Genomic DNA, 16,106 nt, shown 5'->3' on the forward strand with positions numbered 1-16,106 from the left:
ATGCGTACATCTTTCTTCAAATTTCGATTTATCCTTTCGCTTATATCGTATATCAATTTGGTGAATTCGTTACCGATCAAGAAGCCATTGCAAGTACCATTAACTTCAAATTATATACGTGCGATTGCGGCGTACAAAAAATTGGAACCATATCTATCGCAACATGAACTGAGAACCATTACTATCTTAGGTATAGTGAATGGCATTAAAGATGTTGAAAAGCAAATGGAAAAGCATTTAATAAATCAACTAAATGATTTCCTTTCAAATACGGACATGAGTGATAGGCAAATTGTTTTGCCTAGAATTGAAAAAATTGAACAACAATTGCAAAGAGATCGAAATGCTTTGGAAATACTCGTTAACTCAATGGATTTGGCTATGAAGAATAAACATGTAAAAACATATAAAAAAGAGTTACATGACATGTTAAGATCGGTGAGACGTGAGAATCGTACTTTTAATGAAAATATTGAAATATCGGATTTAATAGGAAACTTAAGGACAAATATATTAAAGCAAATCGATATGATGAAAAATGTGGTAGATACGAAAGTTAATCGTACAGTGGACTATTTGATAAAAAATGCTAATATAAATGATATAATTGCCAGAGCTGGTAAATTGCAGATAAAAAAGCGAAATACGGAGATTGACGAACCGGCACGGATTGAAATGATTAAAATGATATCATCAGAGGTAGTAGAGATAAGAATAAATATTTGATAAAATTCGATATATCTTTCGTGATAGATTCAATTTTCTCAAGGATTTCTTGATATCCGAGTCATAATACCATGAGTTGATATATAGTTGAAACGTAGTTCTAAAAGTGAGCTGTTAATGAAAAAACTTGTGACAATAAGCCCACATTGTCAAGATATTGATGTTTTTCGACTACGGTATCTGAAGCATATTCATATTCAAATTAATTAAGGCCAATCAAATTAACCATCTTACATCAAATATTAACATATTTTTGATACCCTACACTATTCGTGGTATAAAGCTATGTTAAGTTTGGGCGGATTTATGCAATACCCAAAAAGGACTTGAGATAGATCCCTCCTTTTATTACATCAATCGCTTTAGAAAATGATTCTAAGCTTGTCTGTCCGTCTTGGTTTCTTACGTCCAACCTATAAGTTGGTAATTTTACGATATTTTGTTGAAATTTGGTTTTGGCCCGTAGACGGATGCTCTTGAAATGATGCGGATCGGACCACCTTTTTCGACCACTTCCCATATAAAACTTTATTTAAGGAAAGTTGTTATCATTACGAATAACCGTATTAAGCGCAGTGGTCTAGAGTATTAATATATTGGACCATGTCGCACTATAATATTTTTACTTGTTTAGTTTTAAGATATGTTTCTATTATTTTCCTAAATTAACATTAAGGTAAAGGAAAAGGTGTAACTATATAATCGACGAATTCTACTTTATTCTTGAACTGATGAAAAGACCAAGAAATGGGAAAGAACTCAGAGAAGTTTAGTTTTTTAGTTTAATATTCTCTTCGTTCGTTCCTCTTTATTTTAATCGATGGAAATTTTCGCTAGTACTTGTGGTCTAATCATGTTAAGAAAAGGGAGGTACGTATTCAACATCGTAAAGGCAGGGCCGTCCGCCGAAAGTTTCCCAAGGTTATTTGAAACAGTGCATTCCATAAAAACCGACCTGATTGGCGACTTCGGCAGAATACTTTTCGCCAAAATATTTTCAAAATCTAAGCAATATTTTACACTTGAAGAATATAAACCTGAAACATTGTCGGCGAATTAATTTTAGATTCCATTCTTGCACAAATAATCATTTTCCGTGAAGTACATATGGAATATATTTTTTTCTCGTATCGAAGATAAATTAAGAATATGCGATTTTAGATTTTTCAAACACACGTAAATACAAAACAGAAATAAAAAAAAAAATTTGTTCTTTTGCGCCAGCACATATATATATATATATTCGTGAAATATTTGACTTTTCGTCAAATAATGTCAAATAAATTTGATTTATAGGCCGTTAACAAAATGTTTATGATTATTAAAAAACTCTTCTGCATTAAAATTGCAAACATTTAAATTCGCTTAAGAAAAATGAAAAAAAAAAAAAAAAAAAAGATTTTTAACAACAAACCCGTTTGTTGGTAAAAACGTCTATATTGCAGGACGATGTTCGCAAAAATTTGATAGATATCACAGACGACGAAAAGGCCAATCACAATGCGAATTATAAAAGAGCTGAAGATTTTTACGATAATTACCAAACAGCTGCCAATGTAAGTTTAAGATAAACGAAATATTTTATATATTATGCAAGTAGTCTATGCATAGATGGCACAGCTGCATGTGTGTCTGGGTGCATATTAAGTATATTATTGACTAACAACAATTATGAGAAATAATAATTTTAAGTTTTCATAAGAAAGGTAAACAAAAAAAAAAAAAAAAATTTTTTATATTTTAAAAAAAAAAAAAAAAAAAAAAAAAAAATAAAACAAAAAAACAAGAATGTTATTAAAACTAGTCGTCGCAGTAATCGTAAAAACAACGTTAATCCTAATGCCCCAATCGAATTAGTGAATGCAGGCACAAATGACACAAACATCATTGATGCTAATAATACAACGCATGCTAAGCAAGAGATTGCCGATTCCGGTGAGCTGGATGATGATGACTTTGATATAGGCGAAGGGGAACCAGCTGCTGGTGGTGGCATAGTGGGCCTTATAAGCAGTTTAAGTGGAGTAAGTATTAGTTGCAAAAATAATTTTCTCACCACATCACATCACATCAAACAACGCAAATGCCTAATTGCAGGGTGAAGGTGGTTCAGATATTGGCGCATTAATTGGTGCTCTTACTGGCGTTATTTCTAATATATTTGGTGTAAGTAACATAACCGAACGCTTGAGTTATTGTTTTTTCTTTTTTTTTTTTTTCTCCTTTTTTCATTTTTAAACATTTTTAAAATTACAGCCGGGCGGTTTGGATATTGAGTCGTTAATTAGCACGGCAACCGCTTTAATTTCTGGCTTATTGGCTGTAATTAAAATCATTGCTTTAACGAGTTCATTTTAATATACATATTTACAAATTTTAGGGTAATAAAAATTTTGGTACGGTTTTGGGTGAATATGTTGGGACTGCTTTTGATGGTCTCTCGGGTGGTGGAGGAGCGGTAAGATGTTGTTATATATATATATATACTTGAGTTGCTCGATATGTATTGCGAAGAATTAAAAAGAAACAAAAAACGAAAATCATATGTTTGTATGTGTTTGAAATGCGTTTCTATATCTGAATTATTATCATACGTATCAACCAACCAATGTTTCTCTTCATTATTTTCTATGGCACTTTTTTCATACTTTGAATAAGCCAAGGATCTAAGTAAGGATTTGCTTTTTTACTTTGCTCTTAATACCTCGGAATAAGAGAAAAATCATTACAACTACACAGAACCAGAGTGCTGTTTTAACCGCTCACATTGTCATGTTGTTGCGGTGCCTTTGAAAGTTTGCATTGCTATGACGCATAATGCTCCGGCGGCGGGCCTGACAGTTTCTTTATTGTTTGCAGATATCCAGCATGTGATAAGTTATAAGTTCCATCTGTTTTATATGTTCTTGATCGATCTATCTATCTAGCTATCTTGTTCTGTCTTTCGCGATGTACGCATTATTACGCACTTATCACATCTAGGAATATCATTACAAACTGAGCAACCGTTACTTGTGCATGCACGTATGTGTATTTATCTTCGAATTTGATATAACCATTTTTTTCTTTTTCTTTTTTTTACAGATAAATAATGGACAATTTGTAGGCAATTTTCTGGGAACTGTTGTTGCTTCTTTAAGTGCAGTATATATCTGATTATATGTTTTATTTACATATTTTAGAATAAAATCTTCATTTTTTTTTTTTTTTTTTTTGATAGAATCTAATCTGTGTTAGTCTACTAACCGTAATATCGTAGTCTATTATTGAATTTAATTATACCCATCGATGCATTTGCCAACCGTTTGTACCGTACTTGTCTTCAAAGTATCTTTGATCTTCGTGGAGATTTTATCATTCAGTTTAGTTAGTAATTGTGGATCGAAAATTTCGATTCCATCGTCAAAGTTGGTTTCGAATATTTTTTTATTGTTTTCAACAATTATCAAAGACACGCAAGTATACGGTCATTAGTATGTGTAATTACGAGATGGTGGCATTTTCATAAGTTTCCGAAATAGAAATGGGGAAATACGATTTCGTATATGATGTTTTAGTAGCATACGATTCTACGACTTTACCTTATTATAAACAAGAAACACACTATCGAAACGATACAATGATAATAATTTTTAAAAGGGCTTTTTTTTTTTTTTTTTTTTTTTTTTTTTTTTAGCACGAAATAGTGATGGGTATATAAAAAAATTTCTTTAGATCGAACGTTTCGCTTTCATTTTTTATATTGCATGGAAAATAATTCTATTATTGTTTTTGTATATTTTCTTGTTCTTTTAGGATCCTGAGGAAGACGATGTACCGCCGAGACCTTTTATATTTTTAAAAAATCTTATTTCAAGTTTTATAGAAGCGAAAAATCGTAAAGAATCCGATGAAGACGATTCGGAGGAACGCAAAGATACCCGTAAAGAAGATAATAAAGATCAATGGAAAGGTGGCTCAGATTCGGCAGCATTTATTAAGCATATTGTCGCTCATTTGGTAAGCGGTGTGGTAAGCATAATATTGAATGCTTCAGTGGGTGCATCAGGTGGTGCTTCGCAAGCTTCACAATCAATATTTACGGGCTCATCCGGACATAAACCAGCAGCAGTTGATGGTAATGGATGGTAGTCATGTTTATACAAATAATTCTATATATATACAAATGATTTTAAAGAATTTATTTTATAAATTTCGTTTAAATTCTATTGATTATTGAAAAACCACCAAAGCATTTAGAATGCAATGAATTTGTCTTAATGATAACAAAGAAAGCAATTATGCAATACTTGACTTAAACCGTATATTTTAAAGGTTACCATAACTTGTTTCTATTGGTTTTAAATAAATGCATTTTCAAATTAAAGGAAAAATATTTCACCAAAAACATATGACAAATCGGTAATTGGAATAGGATACGAAGAAACAAATGTCCAAGGTTGTAATAGCCCAACTTGTTAACCTATAAACTAACAGGAAACACGAAAGTGAAGATAGCCCACAAAGATAATCTACAGTTTGTTAAAAATGTCTCTGCTAAACTATAGCGGAAAAAAGAAAAAGAAATAAAATAAATATTAGGAAGCGAGCAGATATGAAACAAACTAAGCATTCAATTACGATAACAAAACCAATAAAATTAAGTTTCTGTTACTAACTCTTATGCACAGTGACAAATAAAAACGCTGGCAGAATGCAATATAGAAATCGAGTTACAATACCTTTAAGAGAGTCTGGTCTCTCGAGATTTCAGATGCAGATGGAATCTGTCAAAGAAGTCTAACTTAATAAAATTCACAGCATATATCGTTCTCGAGTCGTATTGTTCCATAAGCTTTACGAAATTCTTACGGTAAAAATAATTTGCAAGTGATTTGTGTTCGGCTTAGAAATTCTTGTCTTTGTGAAAACATTCCGCTATGATGTGAAATTCGAAACGTGATTTAAAAACTGTTCAATTTATTTCTTCCTTCGTTCGTAATTATAGTAATTTTTTTTTTTTTTTATTTTTTATTTTTTTTTTTTTGGAGACAATCGCTTTCAAATGCAAAGCGCACTTAACCGAAAACGCGGTGATCATTAACCATAACAATGAAAATGAAAGTAATTAGCTAAATACAATTGAATACATATACCAGCGTGCAATAAAAATCTTAAACGTAAACATTCGAAGAGCAATTGTAACACGGAAGTTGAAACTTACGTGAAATGAAAGAAAAGCTTACGAATGTAGGTGTCAGGTTAAGAGGGATGAACATATCAATATTTAAGAGAATGTAACTTATGAAGAGAATAAGCGGGAGGAAAAGAGAGAGAGAGAGAGACAAAGAGAAAAAGAGAAAGACAGGATGAGAGAGAGAGAGAGAGAGAGAGAGAGAGAGAGAGAAAAGGGAGCGTATGGGTATATATATATATATATATATATATGTGTATTCTCATTCCATTCCAGCTACCGAAAGATTTTCATTAATGTAAAAGTAAGTGTGCGTTTAAACTATGCAAATATGAATTTTCAATTTCATTTGGTTAAAAGTGAAATTTGCAAGTCAATGTTTTATTTAATTTCTTTAGAAATAATATTAATGTAGAGCATAGACGTACTTTGATGGTCTTGATTTTTAAAGCAGCATGAAGCAATTTTATGCTGATTATATATTAATTTCTTAAATATTTACAAATTTTATAAAAGTTTTCTATCAGACATAAATGCTTTGCACAATATTGATAGGAAGTCTATTGAAATTTTAAAAGGCCGGGATTCGTGCTACGGCTTAAGCCAACAGTTTCATTATTTTCTTTTAAACACATTCAGTTAAATGCACGCACGCGCCATCAAGCAATAGTACTCTTTGGTAATGTTTTATATATATGGTTTGGAAAGAGTAAAAATGCGTTCAAGTAATAAATTTTTTTTTTTTTTTTTTTTTTTTTTTTTTTTTTTTTTTTAATATAAATTGTTGGATTCACTTCAGTTACCAGTCAAACTTTTAATAGCATATATGTTGTATAAATGAGAAAAAATTTATTTGTAAAAATTGTAAGAAAGTAATATCATCAATTTTTTATACAAGTCTTACCTTAAGTTAAAAATAAAAATATTTTAAAATAAATTAAAAAATCAATAAGGGAACGATCGTGTTGTTCTGCTTAATGTTTTGTTATGTTTTGTGTGTCTTTCAATTTCAGATTTCTTGTGAAATAATAAATAATTAATATCTTAAAATATTATTGAAGAGAAAGATTTCTTTGTTAACGAAAGGCAGGTAAGTAAGGCTTTCAAATATTGAAAAAAAAAAAAAAAGAAAAGAAAACTTACGATATGAAATCTACGATTATGCTAGCAGCTCAAGCAATCATTATTTAATTCAAAAAAGAAAAAAAAAAAAAAACCCTGAACAAATCTTGGAAAATGTGAATGTTCGACGTAAGCTTAGTTCTCAGGTTGTCTGCATTGCAGCCTCCGCTCAATATAATTTCAAAAGGTTCGAGTATAAGTTCTCTGATATCGTAAAGTTTACCTAGTTTAGCGATTCGTTACGAGACACAAATGTTCAACATTTGAAATTTTTTTTTGATTTTTTTTTTTTGTAATTTTTTTTTTCCATATATACACTTTCTGTCGATCACTAAATCTTTGACTACGTTGACATTAACTTTTCCGCAAAGCATTAGATTCTTCGAATATGTTGTTTTTGAATGCAATCAATCGTAATATTGTGACTTGATTTCATTTCATTTTGGCAGACGTATTATGCTGCTATTTGCGGTCTCATACGGATACGCTCCAAGATAATTGTGTAATTTGTAACGATGTGATTTTCCATAGACTGAATTTCGGGAGTCAATTTATTGCTACATTAAGCCGTTGAGTTAATTCATTGTTGCATTAAACTTGGGTGAGAGCTTTGGTTCGAGTGATGAAATGTTGTTTACTTATTTTTATGAAAATAGCTACGAATGTCAGAGTCGGATTAGACCGATCATTACATAACCTACGTGCACTATTACTTCGCGTAACACAATTCTTCATTCATTTTCATTATAATGCTATAATAATGTAAAAGTAGTAATGTAAGACAACAAACAAACAAACAAACAAACAAACAAACTTAATTGATTTGTTGGCGATTTTATTACTTTTCCCTAATTTTTGTTGTGAAATTTCACATAATATTTTATTTGTCATCATATAAGGATTTAATTTTCCTGAGAACCTCTATATATGGTGAAGTATGAAGAATAAAACTATGTGATTGCAATTAACTGCGATAAGTTTTCTATGAACCGCTTTGCATCATAAAATATTAAAAATGAAATCTATTTTCCAAACGATTTATAATTCATGAGAATATCGAACAGTGTTAAAGGAATAGAACCTCATGGTTGAAATATGGTCGAATTTATTTTTATGCTAAATTATTATTATGGATCGATTTTTATCGTAAAGTATTAATGATGAGGCGTTTTTAATATATTATGGAATTATTTTTCCAAAAAATTTTGGAATTCAAACTTTTGTACGATTCAGTTTTCGTATAAATGTATATATGGAAGGGCGTTCAAAAAATTGCTCCCAGCAGCCCTTTTTGTCGAGGAGTTTTCAACATTACAAATTTTTCTTCATATAACGAGTTTTTCACAATTAGCTCTTTTATGGGCATCGGCCGAAAAGGTTCTCCGATTCAACCCATTTCCAATAGGGCTTGTCCCTGGGCTAGAAATCATCAGTCCAAATATCTCACAAATAGCCACCTATAGGCTGAACACAAAAAATACATGAATGAACATTAAACAGACAGACAAGCTTACATCGATTGAGGAAATAGTTCCGAATCGTTTGATCTTACTTCCATTTGCATCAACTTTCAATGCTCGGTACCGCAAATGGTGTAAAGTATAAACATTTGAAAAAAAAAAAGAACTGCAAACTCTTGATTTTATGCTTTTAAGCGTAAAAACAAGCTCCGCTTTTTGTTGTTAATGGGTTTGAAAGCCCCGTACACATATGTATATATAATATACACATAACATATTTTATTAAACACAGGCTAATCGTAGTTATCCCTAAGAATACTTAGAGTTTGTGATAAATCAAATGAACAATCTCATCTGCTCCCGTAGAGTACTTGCTTCTAATATTTTCATTTTTCGGGCAGCGAGGTTCGATCGCAACTTAAGTCATTAGACGAAAGGCATCTACACAATAGAAAGCAGTCAGTGAGATTTTAAAAGGTTTGTTCTTATAAAGATGTTCTTTAAAATCCACAAAACAGTCCTATAATATTATATATCAGTCCGTATTCTTATCGAATTGGAAGTAATTATAAGAAGGTGAAATCCAAACTTCGGCCTTAGCTTAATTCTTATGGGCTTGGCTTGGGAAAGAGGACGTACTATGTCGCATAGCGAATTGTAGAGGATGCGGTACATCAATCTGTGACATTCGCACTTAAAGTGAACTCTTTACAGCCAGTAATCTCTTAAATGTAAAAAAGACTATTAGAACGATTTAGAAAGATCATGGATAAATATATAAGTATCGTTTAGTTGATTCATATTCTCGCCAGATCAAAATGAATGCAAACAACTTTGTGTTAAAAATATGAGACAAATCTAAGGTAATCTATGTGATGCAAGATTTTACGGGTTGGAATTTTCCCCCTCTACACTTTCATGATATGATAATCGATGGATGAATGCTGAAATTTTAGTCAGTATCTTTTTGTGGGGGACTTGACGGAATCTGTCGAGGTTAGTTGAATACTTAAGCTACTCGCCTATTATTTGCGGCCAAATTAAATTTACTTTTAAATAGGGTTCAGGGCGGCATATTTGAGAACACAGCCAGATAAGTTTGAATACGTATGAGATTGTATCTACGCGGAGTCCTTAATAAATATATTTGCATGTGAAGGATGAAATAATAAAATGATTATAATCGCGACTATCGGAATAAAAAAATACTTCTGTCCTCGGATCGAAACAATTAGTGGTGCAGATAGGAGGACACATACATACATATACACGCATCTTTATCTACTTAGGATACTGTTAAACGAAAGGAAGCTTCCACGAGGCTTAAAGTTGATCTTCGTCAACGTTGGTTGGTTGACCCGGAAGATCTCTCTGTTAAAAATTAATTGCTTTATCTATATAGTTGCGTTCTTTGATTTATGACGGAAGGGCCATTCGATATAAAACTTAATGCAGCGCATTAAAAATGCTCTAAAATGTCTTAAATGTCATTGGATTGATATTATGTTGACTATAAAGTATGTTATAAAACTAAAGTAAATCTTTTCGTTCATTCATATGCTTTCAATTGCCTCGGATTTTGTTTTCAATTTTATGGTTAAACAACTAAATAACCTTCTTTTCGTTGTTTATCTATTATTTAATTACACTATAGTGTAAACTAAAAACGATTAATGTTAGCATTGATAAGTTTTCAGATTTCATTAAATTCTGTGTTTCGTTTAAGGTTAAAGTTTAAAATATAATCAATACGGTATAACTACTTGCCATAGAAAACATGCCAAGAGCTTTGTTAAAATTCAGTTTTTATTAATTTTTTTTTATTGTTTTTTTTTTTTTTTTTTTTAAATTTTAAAAAAAAAAAATTTTTTTAAAATTTTTTTTTTTTTTTTTTTTTTTTTTGTATAATTAGTTTTTGGTTTTATTTATGTTATGCTTTATACATTTTAGATATCCATCCATGCTCGTTTCTGATGTATGAGCAACAATGTATTTATAATCTTAAGACTGATTTTAAATGCGTTTTACAATTAAAAAACAAAACTAAATACATAAAAAACACAACCAATGCCATAGAGAGGTTTTCATTGCATTCATAAGGCTCAATAGTATTAAAAAAACTTCTTAATTAATATGTATATATGTATATATATATATATATAGCCTTTGAACAAGTAAGAAAAAACTGAACAGAGGAATGTCTGCAAAAAAATCGCTTCATAATCAGATAAATTAATATTGTGTTCTAGCGGCCACTATTGTAGGAAAGCATGCGATTTTCTTTCGATGCCGGAATTCAAATCAATTCATTATTTGCTTAGTCAGTCCATCTGTCCGACCACCCGCTTGTGGACAAGATCAGCGCCGTTCGTTAAGTTCAAATAAAAGAAGCAATTAAAAATTTATCGTTTGCGCGAAAGGGCTCTGCATGTTACATATACATGTCCTATATGTAACTGTAAAAAGAAGCGAACTGCTGTTCATAACTGCAAGCCATTATTTGGATTATCAGCCATGACTACTCAACGGCAGAGTTGCGTAGAAAATAAAATAAATTGCATCCGATATATCCTTATATGGAGTAGTAGATGAATGACTGAGTTGATCTAGTAGATTTTTCAACTTAGGCTGGCTTCAATTCGCCCTTGTTCGATATTTATGCGATATTCTATATTTGATACTAGATGATCGGTACTAGATATTCGATGACCGACATTCGATATTCTACATTCTATATTTGCTTGCCTATATTCCTCCTATAATACTTCGTTCCATATCAGTACTATATATAGATTCAGAGGCTTATTTGCTTAAAGAAAAATCTCAAAACTTGTAAATCAAACATTTATAGTTATGTGTTCATATAAAATGTATGTTACTTCTGAGATATGCTTTCCTAAATACTGCTTGTCATTCAATGACATACGACAATCTATTATAATTCATCGTTCATTTCACGCAGGCTAATGGCGGATATAGATCGATTTTGTTTGATTTTGAAAAGCGCGTAAATAATTTTTTTAAAACAAAATTTTGTTGTGTTCTGTAAGGATGTGTTTGCACATTAATTAATGATATCTTCTCGCATAAAAGCTTAAGAGTACATTTTTTTTTCGCTGAAAGTTGTTTAAATGATTTAAACATTTATTACGAAACTAAGTTGCGTTGTTGTAAAGCCATGTGGTGCTAAAATACTATCAAAGTGCATGTGAAAAGAAAACCGCAATAGCGATAAAAAGAGATCAGGTTGTGGAGACACATTGATTAGCATTACAATGATGCGTGTATGTATGTATGTATGTATGTGTGTTTTTGTGTGACTTTTTGTGTGCTTTTGCATTAAGATATTCAAGACTTTAGACCAAATTATCACATGTCAAAAAGATGCGAACATAATAACCTGAAAAGATCAAAAAGCAAACGTTCAAAATCCAAGATATTCGAATGCAAGACAAAAAAACGAAAGAAAAATGAAAATATAAAGAGCAAAACCGGTAATCATCTCAAGGTCGTTTAGTAAATAATTCGACACAAGCAATGAATTATAATAAAATATGATGATAATGATCGTTATATATACACGGACATATTGTATATGTGTGTGCATGTGTGTGCTTGTGTGTGTGTGTATGTCTCTCAATTGAGTACAAGACAATAATTATCATAATGATTTTATCTGATAATGTTACAGATGGGAGGCTATATTAGTTTAGTTATAATGTTTGTATTGTGAACTTTTATTCACGGAACGAAGGTCACGCAGATCACTTCAAATCATGCCGGACGATATCTTAAGCGTAATACATTTCCCAGAGATATGCGTCAATTACGGACAAGGTCTCATGGCAAAAGCCGCGATCAATGTTAACTCAGTCGCTTTTGTGTTCGGAAATTCGACACTGAATCGGTACTGATCAGAGGAGATGATCTTGCTGAGGAAAAACAATTACAATAATCAATCGCATCTCAAATTATTTAATCATTATAAACTAATCCTTCAACATAAGCTGGCCGCACAGAAAGACTCGATTTTTTCGCAAGTGAATATTTACTCCATCGAATTTCTATTGTATTTTTTATACGGTACGATATGAGTTCGGTAGTTCTTAGGGACGAATGATGTAAGATGAAAGCAGAAAAAGGCCTGGGAGGAGTTAACGATCTATCTCAAGAACGATTTTGAGCGCCAGCAGGCAATGTGGAATAGAAAGACAAATTTCGAAAAATACTTCTTTGCTTTAGGATCGGGCAGAACTGAGATAAGTCTTATTATTGAGAAAAATTTAACAACGAGTTTTATTTTGCTGAATTGTACTAAAACTACTTGGAACTAAGTCGAGCTATATCCGAAGTGGTTAAAAACGTGCGATAAAAAGGCTCGATGCGTTTTCGGGAGAACATGTTATATTTCGTTTCTGTTATTCGTTTGGATATGATGACTTAGCGTATGTGATGAGATGTTAAAATTTTACTTAAGATAGATACGTGAAGTTTTCTTTTTTTTTAGTTTTTTTTATTTTATTTTGGGGCAAGGAGCGCATATATATATCCAAGCAGGGTTATTGCTGCTAAGATGATTCTCTTTATCACTCTAAAGGCAGTTACTGTTAAGTAACGTAACCATTAAAAGTGAAGGTGTGTAATTAAATTACAATTATTGTTTGGTAATAGTGCGAATGATTGATTAAAGTGTTTTTTTTTTTATTTTTACTTTTTTATTACTCTTCTTTTTTTTTTTTTTTACCTTTGTCATGAGCAAGTAAGTGTGTTGTTGATGGAAAGGAAAACTTTTAATTTTTATTGGTTAAATCATTAATATGAGAGTTAAAGCATTTTCGTCAGCCCAGCATGCAGTGACAAGGATCATTTTGGATAACTACGACCAATCAACGATATGCATGAACCTTTTAAAATTCCTTGCGCCTCTCACGTCGTCAGATGGGTACTCATAGGCAATATAAGAAATGAAATTATGAAATTTTTCAAATATGAAAGATTGAAAAAGGCAGAAAATAACAACCTCTAAATGGCAATTAACTGAAAATAGCACAACACATACTATTGTTTCGCTACTCTTGCTTTTGATATGACAGTTGACTTTGAAATTGTTCAACAATTATGAAATTCTGACAATATAATTGCGCAATTTGTTTTTATAACATAAAGCGATATTAACTAATAAATATATATATATATATTTTTTTTGCAAGCATTGCTTACCAAACATTTAATCGTAAAACAATGTTTAACGATATATCTAAAGCAATTAACATAAGACAAAGTTCAGGTTATAATAGTCAGCTCAAAAATTCCATATCTAACCTGTATAACAACAATTAAGTATCAATTGCATAAACAAGGCTTAATGTATGTAATTATGAAAACACAAGATAAAGATTGCACGAATTGAACGAATGGAACGAATCTTTTTTAATGCTCACCTCAAAAAAAAAAAAAAAAAAAAAAAAAAAACAAAAGGCAAAGAAAACCTTTGACATTGCACCACTTACTCCTCTTTAGTCCTGCGAACATAACAATGTGTAATCTGATTAATGTATAAAGATTTTGTATAGCAAAATTTCTCATGCCATTACCTTACCACACGAAGTACGTATAATACAGAAGAGCTTACGTATAACTAAGTCGCATAAATCACAACTCATTTGTGACAGTATGGGGCAAGTAAAAAATGATGAAATATAGTATCCGTAAGGCAAACCTATAAGAGCACCATTGAAGATTAAATAAAAAAAAAAAAAAACTGTGGAACAAAACTCGGAAATATATTTGAAGAACGTAAAGAAAAGTAGAATTCCCGGCAACGTTTCCCAGGCTACAAAAAGTTTTAAGATCTTATTCGTGGCCGCAAAGGCAAGACGTTCGGTATTCTCTATCGCTTCCCTATCGCTTACAAATATCTAAAAGACTTGTCCCATTGGCGACTCTGCTGCATTGATATCTGTCTTTTTATATAATAAAATCAATGAATTTTCATAAAGTTTTTTCTGCTCTTGTTTCCTGCAATTTTTCCTATTCTCGTCGTCATGAAAATTTTCTCCATTATTCTTATCTCCATTAAAAAGATCTAAACGGAGATAAAAAAAAGTACTTAAACGTGAACATATGCCTTTTAAGCGCATAGGAACGGATTTGTATATAACAGAGAGTAAATCGCCTGACTCAAGAAATGCAGGTTGTTGGGTGTTCTGCGTAAGCGCGTGTTACGGGCTTTATTGATTAAGATGTGCTACTGGATCGATGCTGGTGTCTCGTTTATTATCTCAGCATTTTTGTTATAGAAAGCTATATACATAGTCGTAGAATGCACGGTACCGTAAACTAGAAGCAAAACGAAAAGTGTTTGAATGTCGAGCCATGAAACTCTCTGGAATTCCAAGTAAAGTGAAAAATTGACCTTATATTTAAAGGAGAGCTATTAGCAAACTAAAATCATTTATTAGGCATGAAGGAATCGAAAAAGTGACTTCGGGTCACTATAGCTTCTACGGAAGTCAATAAATGATAGATTATATAAAATGGTTAAAGCGGGGGCGGAAATTATTTCTAAAGATTATACTCCTTTTATACCTTGCTTTACAATTATCTTAAAGAAAACTTAAGAAATATATTTGTAATTAAAGTGAAATTTTAAGGCAATTAATTACTGGAGCGTTGCCTTTCTTTGCGAAGCCTGATATCGTTAGAGATACGGCAAAAAGGTGTAACTTTATGCTGATCAGTGTTCTAAAAGTACATTTTAACTACTGATATGTCCGTAAGAGTTGCCTAGTAGCTACGAATCGTGACTACAACGCCAGTGTTTGCGAATTCAAATCTCAAGTTCGGTAGAGATTACTATGCTCATGAACACTCAGTTAGTAAGGTTGCGATTATTCCCTATCACTTTCTCTTTAGTCATTGCACGTATGCAGGATATCCCTTGATTGACATATATATATATATATATATATATATACAACTGTAACTGGAATATTCTTTACACCTGCTTTTTACCGAATAAAAGGAACTATTTTTTATAAGGTTTTTATATTCTATTAATTATGGTTTAATTAATTATTGTTTCTTGTCTCTCGTAAGCTTGAATTTAAGCAGATTGCGTTACTTGCTCCATCGGAAATTGAAATGGTTCTTGTAAATTTCCGAATAATAATTGCTACGCATATACAAACGTTCAGTTTTTTGCCATAGCTTGTGTTTGTGTGTGTGTGTGTGTATATATATATATATATATATATGTGTGTGCGTGATGTAGTGAGTGAATGACAGCCGTTCTCAAAGCTAATTCCATTGTCGATCGTTATTCATTAAGAGGACATATGCCCACTTTCTAATCAAGGGGGCATGTACTTTACGGCTGCATGTCATCCACACGGATGGACGTATGAATGGAAATTTTAAAACAATGTTTACTGAAGATGTACTCGTACCAATTGCTCTTGAGCAAACATGTAAACTTCGTTTTTACGCATTTGCAGGTGACATCAGATATCAAAAGTAAGTAACAATGAAGGATTTAAGTGTAATATGAAAAAAAAAAAAATAAAAAAAAAATTTTTTTAAAAGATTAGTTTGAAAAAAAAATGAAATATGTGTTAATGATATGC

General features: G+C 31.4%; 1 protein-coding gene across 1 annotated transcript; it reads left to right on the forward strand.

Moving 5' to 3' along the window:
- Positions 1–5,111, forward strand: LOC119644142. The gene is made up of 8 exons (XM_038043703.1): positions 1–699; positions 2,172–2,282; positions 2,514–2,750; positions 2,824–2,892; positions 2,983–3,048; positions 3,107–3,184; positions 3,811–3,870; positions 4,522–5,111. The coding sequence occupies exons 1-8, from the start codon at positions 1–3 to the stop codon at positions 4,855–4,857; spliced, it is 1,656 nt and encodes a 551-aa protein (XP_037899631.1). The 3' UTR covers positions 4,858–5,111.
- Positions 5,112–16,106: the final 10,995 nt, after the last annotated feature.

This window comes from Glossina fuscipes, unplaced genomic scaffold (assembly GCF_014805625.2).
Source record: "Glossina fuscipes isolate IAEA_lab_2018 unplaced genomic scaffold, Yale_Gfus_2 0, whole genome shotgun sequence".
Taxonomy (NCBI): domain Eukaryota; kingdom Metazoa; phylum Arthropoda; class Insecta; order Diptera; family Glossinidae; genus Glossina; species Glossina fuscipes.